The sequence below is a fragment of the Neovison vison genome, chromosome 11 (assembly GCF_020171115.1).
Source record: "Neovison vison isolate M4711 chromosome 11, ASM_NN_V1, whole genome shotgun sequence".
In the NCBI taxonomy this organism is placed as follows: Eukaryota; Metazoa; Chordata; class Mammalia; order Carnivora; family Mustelidae; genus Neogale; species Neogale vison.
In genome coordinates, this window is record NC_058101.1 from 109,571,038 (window position 1) to 109,584,682 (window position 13,645).

The window sequence follows — 13,645 nt, forward strand, 5'->3', positions numbered from 1 at the left end:
TTTAGCCAGAGCGATACCATCCGGTTAAACAGTGATTTTGTTTATGTAGTAATACTTAAACTGACCCTGCCCCGCCTCCCCCCAGGGGAACTTACTTAAAAGCAAGTCCCGGACTTGCTTTTAAGTAAGCAATCCCAGGTAACAAAGCCCAAATACAAGGGCATGTCAGGTCAGGTGGAGATAACGGCCCCAGTGCAGGGGTGATTCGGGTCAGGTGGAGACATCCAACCAGTAGAGCAGCGTACTGTCTCCCTAGCTACCAAGGAGTGTGGGCCCCACCTTTTGGGCGCCAATTGTGACCAAGGTGATAGGCTAGTTCAAATAGCTACTATAGGGTAAATTGTAATTCAATTGGCCACCCGTGTGTGACCTAGCAGCTTTCTCTGTGTGTTACAATCTCATTGGCCACCTATGTGTGGCCAGGCCCAACCACATGGTCTTTGCTCTATAAAAGTTAGTCTGTAAGGCAGGGAGGGGTTGCCTCTTTGTAAGAGACAGCCCTGATGGGTCGGTTTGATTCTCCATGCTTGCCGCGAAATAAAGCGTTGCTTGACCTTCACTTTTTATCAGTCTCGCTCCTTTTATCATGGACCCATTATTGGGGGACCCAACAGTGAGTCCACTGTATTGTTTTCAATACAGTACAGCACTGTAAGTATATGTTCTCTTATGATTTTCTTAATTAACATTTTACTTTTTCTAGCTTATCTTATAAGAAAACAGTATGCAATATATATAACATACTGTTACATAAGATATATATAACATACATATAAGAATGTATGTTAATCTACTGTTCTCCGTAAGACTTCAACAGTAGGTTATTAGTAGTCAAGTTTTCAGGAGACTCATACATTACATGTGGATATTTTTACTCTGTGGGAGGTACATGCCACTAACTTCCATGTTGCTCAAGGGCCAACCATATCTAGATAAAAATCTAATTTCTGATTTCTTTTAAAAGTCCCCAAATCTTTCCCTAGGCTTTCCCTTCCCTAGGCTCATATTCCTACATGGCAAAATGGTTATAGTTGAGTAGGGAATCCCTCTTTTAGGTTAGGCTCATATCCTCCAGTTTGCCATAGTCCCACCATTTCATGTTGTATCTCCAACTGAGACCCAGTGTTAGTTGCCATTCACCATGCTTTCATTGCTGTTCTTACTACAGTAGAGAAATATTTTCTCACTTTTGTCTTTTACCAAAAGTCGGAAAATGAAAAACATTTTCCAAAAAAAAGGGAGAAAGCATATATCTTTATGGAAATAAAAAAATATTTTTTAGTATGTGGGGGGGATGCACCTGTGTCAAAAGATTACCATTTAACCCTCCTTAATCATATAATTTCTTCATTTGAGTTTGGGAGCCCTGCTACATGTATTGGGAAGTTATTAAAAAATATATCTAAGGAGAGAAATGATCAGATTCACCTTTTTTTTTTTTAAATTTTATTTATTTTTATTTGACACACAGAGATCACAAGTAGGCAGAGAAGCAGGCAGAGGGAGAGAAGAGGGAGGAAGCAGGCTCCCTGCCGAGCAGAGAGCCCGATGCGGGGCTCGATCCCAGTACCCTGAGATCATGACCTGAGCCAAAGGCAGAGGCTTTAACCCACTGAGCCACCCAGGCGCCCCTCAGATTCACGTTTTAAACAGAGTACTCAAGCAGCATGTAAAAACTGGTTAAGGGGCACCTGGGTGGTTAACAAAGTTTTACTGAAACACAACTCACTCCTTTATTTATTGTTTATATCTGTATTCACATTATGATGGCAGAGTTGAGTAGGTAGACAGAAACCATATATATATCATATATCAGTTTACACTCTGTTTGAAGTACTACAAATTACAGTGGCACACATGTGCCTGTCCATTGTTTCGAACGCCAAGTGTATTGTCATATCACAACACTTCATTTTGATCATTAAGTCAAAACAGGAACCATATACTTCAAATGTCATGCTTTTAAGGCATTATTAAGTGGTGTGTGGATTATTTTGTTATTGCATTAGATAACAAACCAATGTATCATGCAATGATACTATACCTATACTGGAAAAATACTACACCTATATTACCAGACTAAGCATTCATCATACTCACAACTCATAGGAAAGTAATTATCAGAGAAATTAGAAAATATATGTTGCTCATCACAACCGAATTTCTTTACAAAAGTAAAAATGAAAATGAATCTACAAAGTAAGTTTCTAAGTGGCTCACTTATTAACCAAGCAAGGAAAGTTGTTTACTCATGGTAAGCTGAACTGTGTTCTGAATACAACAATCAAAGAAACATTTGGCAGGGGTGGGGGGAAGAACACGACTGTTTGAGAATAGCCTTTCTATCATGATAGCTACCTGAAGAGGTAAGGACACAGGGAGCATTATCAATATTCAACTAAAAAACAAGGTACATGAGTCTGAAAGATTTTCATTGGTTTTTGATGAGTTGACAAACATTAGTGATATTGCTTATTGTTATTTTTGGAACACTGATGTCCAGCATAATGCAACTAAAGAATTAGCCTCTATGAAGAGTCTGCATAGAACAATAGGCAAGTTTATTTTCAAAGCTGAGAACATAAATTAATTCAGTACAACCTGAAGTGGAATCTGCTAAGATATGCTATAACTGATGGTGATAAAAATGTGACAAATGGAAAAAGTCTTAGCTGAACAAACTTACAAAGTTTGTGTAATGTAAGGTATTTAAAGCCTATGGTTCTTCATTATATTATTCATCAGCAGGCATTTTATGAAGAAAATGTCTTAAACTATCATGTATTATTGAACCGTAGTATCAATTTCATTCACTCTCACAGACATAAGCATCACCAGTTCTATGTACTTGGTAAGTAGAAGCTGAATAACCCTGACTTGCCTCATCACGTAACAGTTTAATGGCTTAGTAAACACAATACAGCATCATCACCAGTTCTATGTACTTGGTAAGTAGAAGCTGAATAACCCTGACTTGCCTCATCACGTAACAGTTTAATGGCTTAGTAAACACAATACAGTTTTATTGTGATTTTCTAGCTCAAAGGTGAGATGAAATTTCTGGGAGAAAAAAATAAAAAAGATATACCTTAACCACTATTATCAAACAATGAATGCCTCTGGAAATTAGATTTGCTGCACATTTGATATTTCCTAAAATCTGACCTGAAAATCAAGGCAATATAGTGCTTTTATGAGAAATTTCAACTATGCTGTCACTTTGACAACACTATTGGAAACACAAGTAACCATCAATCTGTTATATACACTTCTTGTGCAGTCAAATGTTAAAAGAAGATCTCAATGCATATACAAATTTGCAACAGATATATTTTGCAAGCTCAAGCTATGGTTACAGCAGTGTTTTTCAGACCTCATTTCAAATGCAAAAGAAATTTCTATACATCAAAAATACACTTAACTAAGCAACTGAGGAGCTTCTACCTTTCTGTCGGAAGCAGTTAACCTGCAGTGTAGTAGCATGCTAAATAGCAAGTATCAAGAGAATAAGAATCTAAAAGAATTCTACAAATTCCTTTCATAGAAATGAATATGCTCATTAATAAAATCATATGCTCATGACTGATAACAGTATTTGGCAGTCTCTATCTGTGTAAAAACATGTTTCAAAGACAAAATCCATTAAATCACATTACAGATCTGTATTAACAAATAATATCTGGATCAATTCTGATGATATGGTAACTCTGAATACCAATTAAGTGAAATGCTATCTGAAAAACAGAATTATAATATTTTCATTAGTAGATCTGTATTGCAATAACTTGTGTTCACTTGATGTCGTACTTTGAATTCAGTCAAGAAAATATTTGTGGATATTTGTTTCCTTTCATCATATATTTCTCTCTTATGTATGTAATATCTTTGATTTTGCCTATTGGCCTGCAAAGCCTAAAATATTTAGCATCTGGCCCTTTATGTAAAAAGCCTACAAATCTATGCTCTATAGCGATGCTATTGAAAGTGCAACATCATCTGCCAATGTCTTGACAATGCAAATTCTCAGCCCACCCAACAACTACAGAATCAAAATTTCTGAGGATGGGGCCCAGTAATTTTTTCTTTTTAAAAAACGCTACATGATTCTTAAGTAAGCTAGAGTCTGAGAATCACTGCTCTGAACAGGATTTTAGAGACTTAGTTCTCTTCCCCTGCATAAATTGTCTGATTCTGTGAATCAGTAAAATGGGGACACTGTCATCTACTTCACAGAATTGTTGAAAAGATTAAATTAAAGCATTAACATAATTGACATCAATAATTCTTATTAAATGATAATAGTAATTATTAAGTCATTGGTGTAGTAAAACCCTCTTGTACCAGCCCATGAGACATGATTATTAAGTTTTTAGGAATTTTATGAAGCAATTATTAAAACAGCCATTACTAACCTAATAAGCCTAAATAAGTTATGTTAAAAAAAGGTATTAATACTCAAAACTCATAACTACTTAATTATTTTACTACATTTCACTATTATCTGCATCTATATGATGGATCTACTATATAATGGTTTGCTGCAGCTCATCTTTTCCTAACTATACATTCACAGGATATCAACAACCTCCACAAATCAGGGCTTTTTTGGAGAAGGGCTTTTGGTTAAACATTAACCATCACACTTCTAGTTAATCATTATTAAAAACTGCATGATGAATTTCATTTTGAACTGAATGAGTCTGAATTAACTATGCATGTAGAAATATTTAATAGTCACCTAGATAAAAAGATAGCCCATACATGTATATGTGCCTACATATTTATTTTTTAAATATTTTATTTATTTATTTATTTATTTGACAGAGATCACAAGTAGGCAGAGAAGCAGGCAGAGAGAGAGGAGGAAGCAGGCTACCTGCTGAGCAGATTTCCTGATGTGGGGCTGGATCCCAGGACCCCGGGATCATGACCTGAGCTGAAGGCAGAGGCTGTAACCCACTGAGCCACCCAGGCGCCCCTGTGCCTACATATATTATAGCCCATACATGTATTATATAAAGTGCCTACGTATAGCCCAAACATTATATATAGTGCCTACATATTATATATAACATATGTAGTAACCTATATTGTTAAAAGTATGCCTATATATACTATAAATATAGTATATGTATGCCTATACTGACTACATATATACTATATACACACATACATATTTAATAATATATATAAACACATATAGTATATGTAGAGACTAAGAGCATATATATAGTAGTTGAAGTCATAAATATGGACAAAATTAAGCAAAAATAACATTTAGAGCAGAGGACAGATACAGAGCTCATACGGAAAAAATTCATTTTCTGTACAAAAAGTTAGAAGGACTTTGGAGTTTGTAAGCTACAGCTCAATTTAACACTTCCATTTATCACTATCCTAATTCTCACTTTTAACTTCCAGCAACAAAAGTTTTATAAATCGATATGCTGAGAGAATGACATTACTCTGCAATTTGAATCCATCCTTCATATCTTACACAGTATGAGTAATGGTATTTTAGGCCATTTAGTTAGACAAAGCTAAGAGGTGTTTCAAACCCTTAAGTGCTACCTATAGACATTAGTATTTTGACACTAAAGAAAAATGAATTATATAAGGATCATTATGGCATATTTAAGACAATGATATTGAGTATATTTCAAAGTTCAGTTTCAAGGAATCACAGAATTTTATAACCAAAACAGACTTCATAACCTACTGATAGCTTCGTTTATTATTGCTCTTTTCTCCACAAGAAAGAACTGTTTGCCAAGTTAAATGCCTAAGAAAGTATAAATTAAGTATAAATTTAAGCATAAATAAATTTAATAAATATATCAAATAAATGTTAATAAATATATTAAATATTAAATAATATATTATAATATTAAAATATATTAAAGTATAAATTGTTATCTGAACATTTGATTATCTAAAGTTAACATGAAGTTCACAGAGGAGTGGATCTTCCCTCTCCACTCCTCCTGATGTTTTAGTACTAAAAATTCCGGTAATTTTTTTTTAATATTTTATTTATTTGACAGAGAAAGAGAGATCACAAGCAGGCAGAGCAGCAGGCAGAGAAAGAGGGGGAAGCAGGTTCCCTGCTGAGCAGAGAGTTCAATGTGGGCTCAATTCCAAGACCCGGAGATCATGACCTGAGCCAAAGCCAGAGGCTTAACCCACTGAGCCACCAAGGCACTCCTAAAAATTTGGGTAATTCTTATGGCCACTGCTGGTGCCACCAATAACACCAGAATTGCCCAAATTCAGGTGACCTGGAATCTCTGAAGAGGAAAGCCACACTATTTTCCCCAAAGGCACCCAAAACTTCCATTGTGAAAGCTAAAACGCAACAGTTCTCAAAATGAATTCGCGCTATCCTAACTTCCCATATAGTAGTACTAGAGACTTCAAAATATGACTCTACCAAAGATAGTGAATTTAACCCTTTTCCCATCTGAAAAAAAATAGGTATATGGGACAAAGATACAATGCCAACATAAGGAAAATTGCTGAACTAGGCAATCTGTCATTTATGCTCTTCTAAAATAATAAATTTGAGGGGCACCTGGGTGGCTCAGTGGGTTAAAGCCTCTGCCTTCGGCTCAAGTCATGATCCCAGGGTCCTGGGATCGAGCCCCGCATCGGGCTCTCTGCTCAGCGGGGAGCCTGCTTCCTCCTCTCTCTCTCTCTGCCTGCCTCTCAGCCTACTTGTGATCTCTGTCAAATAAATAAACAAAAACTTTAAAAAATAATAATAATAATAATAAAAAAATTAAATAAAATAATAAATTTGATTAACACTTTACCAAAAAAAAAATGTATCACTCTAATTCACAAAAAAAAAACAAGTAAAAGTACTATTTTCTACATTTATCTGTGAAACCATTCCTGAACTTAAAAACAAAAGCGGGGGGAAATTTCTCTATAAAGCTAATATATATTTATAGAGAAAAAAAAAAAAAAAAAACACTCCAGGAATTAAGAGTATAGTAAGAGGCATAAATATAACTAGAGAAATCCCACATTCACAAAATCTAATAGTAAATAAAAAGTAATAAAACCATTCATCAGTAAAGAGTGTATTTTAGGTAAAATGCCATGTAAAATTATAAAACCATTTCTAAGCTCACTCTGCACGACAGATTTTGCAAGCATAAAAAGTATAGTATACTAAGACATAATGACATAAAAAACGGAATGTCAAAGAAATGTGAAGCACTATGGTGAAATTACAAATTATTCTCAGGCAAGAAAATAGCATGTGTCATTCCATGTAAAGTGCAATGTTTTAAAAATGTTTAAAGAAACCTATGCTTACTTAACATATCTTCAAATAGGCCAAGGGATAAAGCATGAATACATAGTGAATTTTTAGTTCCACTTACTTGTTACTCAGCCTCTACAACTGACCTCAATATCTACTATATCTTTTAAAGCTGCTTTTTAGAAAATATCCTGGGTAATATCCTAATCAAACCCTATCAACACAGATCCTTTTCTCAGTCCTTACCACCCTGTCCCAAAGCAACGGACATTATTGACCATTTAGTCTTTAATGAAATTAGCCACAGGCCAATTCTAGTCTTTCACTCCTACCAACTTCTCTTTCACTGTTATTCAGTGTCATTCAGTCTCATTCCATTCTTCTTCCCCAACAATGGGTCATTCCTCAAGATTCTTAACCTTGGACAAATTTTCTTCTCTCTGTTGCCTCTCAGCCTCCAACCTAACTTGAAATACCATCTCAAGATATTTATGGATAACTTCCTATTCAAATCCTCTCTTAAAAGTTAAAATAACTATTTGTTAATTTTTTTTTTTTACCTAGATTTTACCTAAATATTTTCTTACCTAGTTTCAGCCAGTCAACAAATATTCACTGCATGGCTACTATGTGCCAGACACTAATGTTAAAAATGTATTCAAAGGGCGCCTGGGTGGCTCAGTGGGTTAAGCCGCTGCCTTCAGCTCAGGTCATGATCTCAGGGTCCTGGGATCAAGTCCCGCATCGGGCTCTCTGCTCAGCAGGGAGCCTGCTTCCTCCTCTCTCTCTCTGCCTGCCTCTCTGTCTACTTGTGATCGCTCTCTGTCAAATAAATAAATAAAATCTTAAAAAAAAAAAAAATGTATTCAAAACCTAATGAGAGTCCTTGTCATCAATGAGCAGAGAATCTAAATGTCCAACTCTTCGGGTCCAAAATTGACTGTTCATGTTTCCTCTTCTAATGGATTAAATATATATTAATAGTTCTGCATTTTCTTTATTGCCCAGGTGATACTGTATTTCTTTCTCAACTCTATATTCAGTTGGTTGGCAAGTGAATCTTGTTCTTCATTTGCAACATTCTATTTCCACTTCTATAGCCTAGTTCTGGTTGATAAATATTTTTCATTCAAACTACAACAAACACCTTCTGAAGTGTTCTCTATTTTTTCATCTAACCCATCCTTCAATCAATTAACAGATTAATTTTCTAAACCACAGATGTGATCCATCACTTAACTACATAAAAATGTTTCATAGTCCCTCAAGAGACAAGTCAAAGTCCAAAAAACCTCAACTTAGCATTTAAGGTCCTCCATTATCTGGTCTTTACCTACAAATACTTTTTTTTCTCTGTCACCCACTCTTACCTTACCTTTTGCTCCAGCCAAACATGGCTATTTAATCATCCTTGAGTGGTCTCTATCTCTATGTCTTCATTTGTGCAATACCTCTCCTGCTAACCCCATCCTAACAGTCTCCATTCATTTCTACCTTTCAAAAGCTTAACCAACCTTTCGTTCAAATAACATTGCTCTTCTAAAACCTCTCTGTGCCCTGAATCTATAATACATGTAAAGGTCTTTTATATCACTTATACTTTATTTCTATTACAGCTATCTGTGTATGTATCATATTGTTTCTATTAAGGTTATATGCAACTTGAAGTATGAATGTCTTATCTCTGTCCTCCTACAATTCATTGTACATGGGTGATATTCAATAAATATTAAGTACACAGTGAATTTATGATAAAATATGTATTATAGCCATGGCCCATAAGACAATACAGAAAGTTTTCCTCACTTTCTTATAGAGAAATCACTGCCATGAGAATATTTTTTTTAATCACCTTATTTATTTCTTAGAAAGACTTTAAAAAGTGATTTCTTTCCCACCATCAGTCCAGATACCTCTAATGTATGTATCAATTGTTATAACTTCCTTGGCTCCAAATATGAAATTGCTACACAAGGTTTCAATTTTATGTTATTTCATATACCTAGTAATCAAACACTAAACCTCCTTACCATGGAAGACAGCAGTGCAGAAGGAAATGGTTTGCCTAGAGGCTACCCCAAAACCCATACCTCTAAAACAACCCAACTTTCTTTTTTTTTTTTTTTAGAGGACTCGTAGTATAATTATACTTCTCTGTTCCCAATTCCTCCAAACCTCCATAATATCTACCAACCTGAATTTTCAGAGCCAATACTTTCAAGTTCATAATTGAAAATAATAGATAGGTTTTAAGTTCAACAGTGAACTCACCAAAGATTTACTGAATATCTACCATGTGGAAAGCACTATGGGGTACACAAAAATTAGTTAAGACATAATTCACATCTTTGGGAACTCATGACTAAATGCACAACACACACACACATAAACAACTCCATTATAAGGCAGATTATGTAGTGCTAAAAAGCTTCCAACAAGATATAGAGTGTTATGAGGAGACTGATTTAATCAAAGAGTATCTGAGAAGCTTCATATGAGAGATGGGTTTCTATCTGAACATTCTTTGATGTTGATTGATTAAGCAATCACATTCAAGATTTTGAAGATCAGTTATTTTTAAATAAATAATTTTAAGTATTTTCATTCTTAAGTATTGCAAAAGAACTGAATTTTTTCTACTGAAAAGATTCTGACTCAACATGTAAGTTAAAATTTTATTTAAATGGATTTTTTAGCTCACCTTGAAATATGGGTAAATGTATTTTACAGGCCAAACTTGTGGCCTATAATTAAGGAGAAAAAATTTGTATGTTCAGGGAAAATTCACAATGTGTTCAATAACCTGAATTAATACCTATTTAAAATTCTACTCCTAGAGAAAAACTAGGTCCGTATGGGTCATCCAATTTTACATTAAAAGGGGGGAGGAACTGAACTGAAAATAAAATTCAGGGCCATAGATTCATTTTTCATTCATACCACCTCCTCCTCCAACACTAGTCTCTTCCCAATATATGGCCAAAGGTCTGAAACAGAGCTTGGAGGATCTGCTTTTCCAGTAAGCTCCATCGACACCATTTCTAGATTTAGATACTTCCTTGAAGATTCTAAGTTGCCGTGACTGAACTCTAGACGTGTTGAGCACTGTATTGACAGATGAAAGAACCACACATTCATTTTAGGCTTAAAATAACTTGCACGGAAGGGGTGGGAAAAGTCCGGGTTGACAGATGCCAAAGGAGCAAATTTTAAAAAGAGGAAATTATAACAGGAGTGGAAGCAAACTAGGAACATGTCGAAGTATAGTATTCCAAATCGCTACTATTAAAAAAAAAAATCGTCTTTTAATCACAGAACTCATCAGACGTTTTTGTAATTACTGAACTTAAAACTTCAGCAATATGTTATGAAAAAAATTTTAAGATAAATTAATTATATGTAGGTTTAGAAAATATATTTGGTTTTAAGTATCTCACCCAAAACCATTTCTTGAGATTAACCATGCATACAAAGCAACTAAAATCAGATTATGTAGATTAAGGCAGGGAAAGCTGGGAAAGAATAACTAGCATGTAAGTTCGGTAACATGTTCCAGGGTGCGTTTCCTCCTACACCAGACACGCGAAGGAACCGAAAAAACGGGTTGAGCACAGCAGTACTGCACACTGTAGTCGCCCAACACCAGTTCAACAGCTAGCGGTTCTATCCCTCCCTCCTCACGTTCCTCGTGGCCTCTGACAAGTCATCCTTTCAACCTATGAGGCTGTCCGTTCTCCCCCATCAAAAATAATCTCCGCGCAGGTTGTACAATCGCCCTGACAAACTACTTGCTCTCACTTCCCCGCCTCGGGATGAACAGTCCTCAAGATGGGGAAAGGTCGCCCTGACAGGGAAGTTACGCGGAGTGGTCTCTCTCGCGGTGGGACCGAGCCTCTACAGCAGCAGACGCCGGGGAAAGGAAGCGGGTGGCCTCCGGGGAAACGGGGATGGGGCAGAGGATGCTAGCCCGCGAGGCAGGCTCGGCGGTGCCGGGGCACCGGCTCGGGCAGGAAGAATGGAGGAGGGGAGGCGCGGCAACGAGGTGCCCGAGAGCCGGGCGGCGGTCCGCCCCGCGGCCCGACCCCACCCCGCGCTCGGGACCCTCCCAGCCCGGGGACCGGCGTGCGTTCCGCGTGCGCCGACTCTCCCCGGAGGAAAGCCACTGTATTACACGCGTGGATTGGAGAAATCCGGCAACTTTGCGCGAGAAATGCTTCCCACCCTGCAACACGCCGAGCAAGAGAAAAATGTCAGGCGATGACGGGGGAGGAAGGATGACTTACCCATGTTTCTCCCAGAGGGTGAGGAGCCAGCTGGGCGAGGCGAAGGTCTCTGGTGCGAGCGGCGCGGCGCTGTGTCCTCCCTCTACCTCAGTCTCTCCCGCAGCCAGGGAGGGACCCGCGGGGGGCGGCCGCCGGGGAGGAGCAGCTGCTGCTGCTGCTGCTGCTGCAGGCGGCGCGGCCGCGGCGGGGACGAGCGGCGGGGGGCGGGGCGGGGCGGGGCGGGGCGGGCGCAGCCTGCGGCGGGCGCGGCTCCGAGCGGGCGGGCGGCGGGGACGCCGAGCCGGCCTGCGGAGCGCCTGCTTAGACTCGCGGCCCGAGAGGGCCCCGCCCTCTCCACAGAGCATGCTCAGTGCCATTACCCTTTCCCCCCTCCCCCGCCCCCGAGGCCAGTGAATCTGAGCGTGCGGGTGGGCGTGTTTGCGGACCAGCTGCGGCTTGATGGCGACTGCCTGAGGGGCGGTGGATGGGCCAGAGAGTATACAACGCGGATATACTGAGTCCCGAATGCTACTGGCTGGCTTGCCCCGGCTTGCTCCCCGACCCGCCAACCCACACCCGGAAAACGGGCCCGTGTTCATTACGGGACAACCCTCCTGTACAGGCGGGAATTTCCCGGAGGAGACGCTTGGGTGGGGGAAGCAGGGCGGACATCCTGAAACGGAGCTGGAATGGACGTATAGACGACGAAGCCAGTGCCTCTGGCAGATAGGTTCCTGGGGACGCCCGATTTCCAAGCAGTCTGTGGGGCCGCTGGGCGGAGAGCAGAGGGTGGTCGCTGGGAGGGCTATTAACCTCAGCGGGCTCAGCAGTGGGATAGTGGGGTTGTCTTGGCTGTGACTAGTTTAAAAACAGAGGCCTGAGCAGTCGAGAAGAGCGATCGCCCCAGGGTTTTCTCAGGGAGTGTGTTCTTAGAGAAGCGCGGCCTTCCATTCCCCGGAGAAGCCTGAAAGGCCATTTAACTAGGGTGCCCTCGGGCTCCACCCTACCGGTCTGTGCACAGCTCCGCCCCACTCCCTTTGACAGTGGCGGGAACAGGGTTACCGAGGCAGGAGAATGAAAATCGGGCTGAGTAAGCGGCAGCCCCGCCCAGCCAGCCTGTCAGCCTGCCCGCCGGCCTCGGTCCGCTCGGCCGCGGCCGGTTCCCCGCGCCTCCCCAGCTGCGGGAAAAAGTGAGCTCGGGCGCGCTCTATGGACGGCGCACTCCTGACTGAGCATGCGCGCAGGCAAGGGGCTGGTTTTCGTTCCTCTGCCCTGCGGGAGGAGGCTGCAGGAAACCCTGTTCTCAGTACCCTGCCTTGCTCTGACCCCTGCTACTTGTGCGGAGTCCGGTAGCTCTCCCCTGCTCTCCCCAGGCAGCAGCGGCCGCGCTCCTGCGGGGGAGAGGGCCTCCGTCAGCAGTACAACCTGTGGAAGAGAGATGCTGCATAGCTGAAACCAGGTTGCTTTTCCCTTTCAACTTTTTAAATTCAATGCTGATAAAAGGCGCTTTCCGTCCCGTCCCTTAAGCCGTGACCCTCTCTTAAGGTCAGATCAGTTACCGTTTTTGATACTATAAGCACAAAGGTCAGAAGTGCCTTGTAATTCGTTAAGCAGAGCAGATTTCCTGTGAGTTTTCTGAAAACAAAAATGAGACGTGATAATTAAAAAAGAGAGGTTTGGTGAAACAAGAAAATACTATTTTAATTACAGATGTCCAAGCCATTAGGTCTTTCTGATCCCTAAGACAATCAGGTACATCACTCATAACGCACTTTTTGCCTTTCCGTGATAGATGGATGTTTTTGTTTTTGGCCTTAAACTAATCTCACATGCTAAATGAGTTCCCTAGGGCTGCGGGTAACTAAGTAACACAAAAGGTGTGGCTCGGAACAATAGAAATTGTCTCACAGTTCCAGAGGCCAGAAGTCTGAAATTAAAGTGTTGTCCGGGCCATCCTCCCTCTGAGGGCACCAAGGAAGGATCTTTTCCAAGCCTCTCCTAGCTTCTGATAGGTGGTTGGCTTGTAGTGGCATAACTCCACAATCTTCACACACGGCATGTCCAAATGTGGTGTCTTTTTTTAATAAGGATGCCAGTCATAGTAGATTAGGGG

General features: G+C 40.0%; 1 protein-coding gene across 4 annotated transcripts in view; it reads right to left on the reverse strand.

The window, feature by feature from the left end:
• RAP1GDS1 (Rap1 GTPase-GDP dissociation stimulator 1) overlaps positions 1-11,705 on the reverse strand; it is a 156,035-nt gene extending 144,330 nt beyond the window's left edge. For all 4 annotated transcript variants that reach the window (XM_044224440.1, XM_044224441.1, XM_044224439.1 and 1 more), the window contains exon 1: positions 11,554-11,705. In XM_044224440.1, the coding sequence (XP_044080375.1) occupies positions 11,554-11,557 (4 nt within the window). In that variant the 5' untranslated portion in view covers positions 11,558-11,705. The remainder of the gene's footprint in view (positions 1-11,553) is intronic.
• Positions 11,706-13,645: the final 1,940 nt, after the last annotated feature.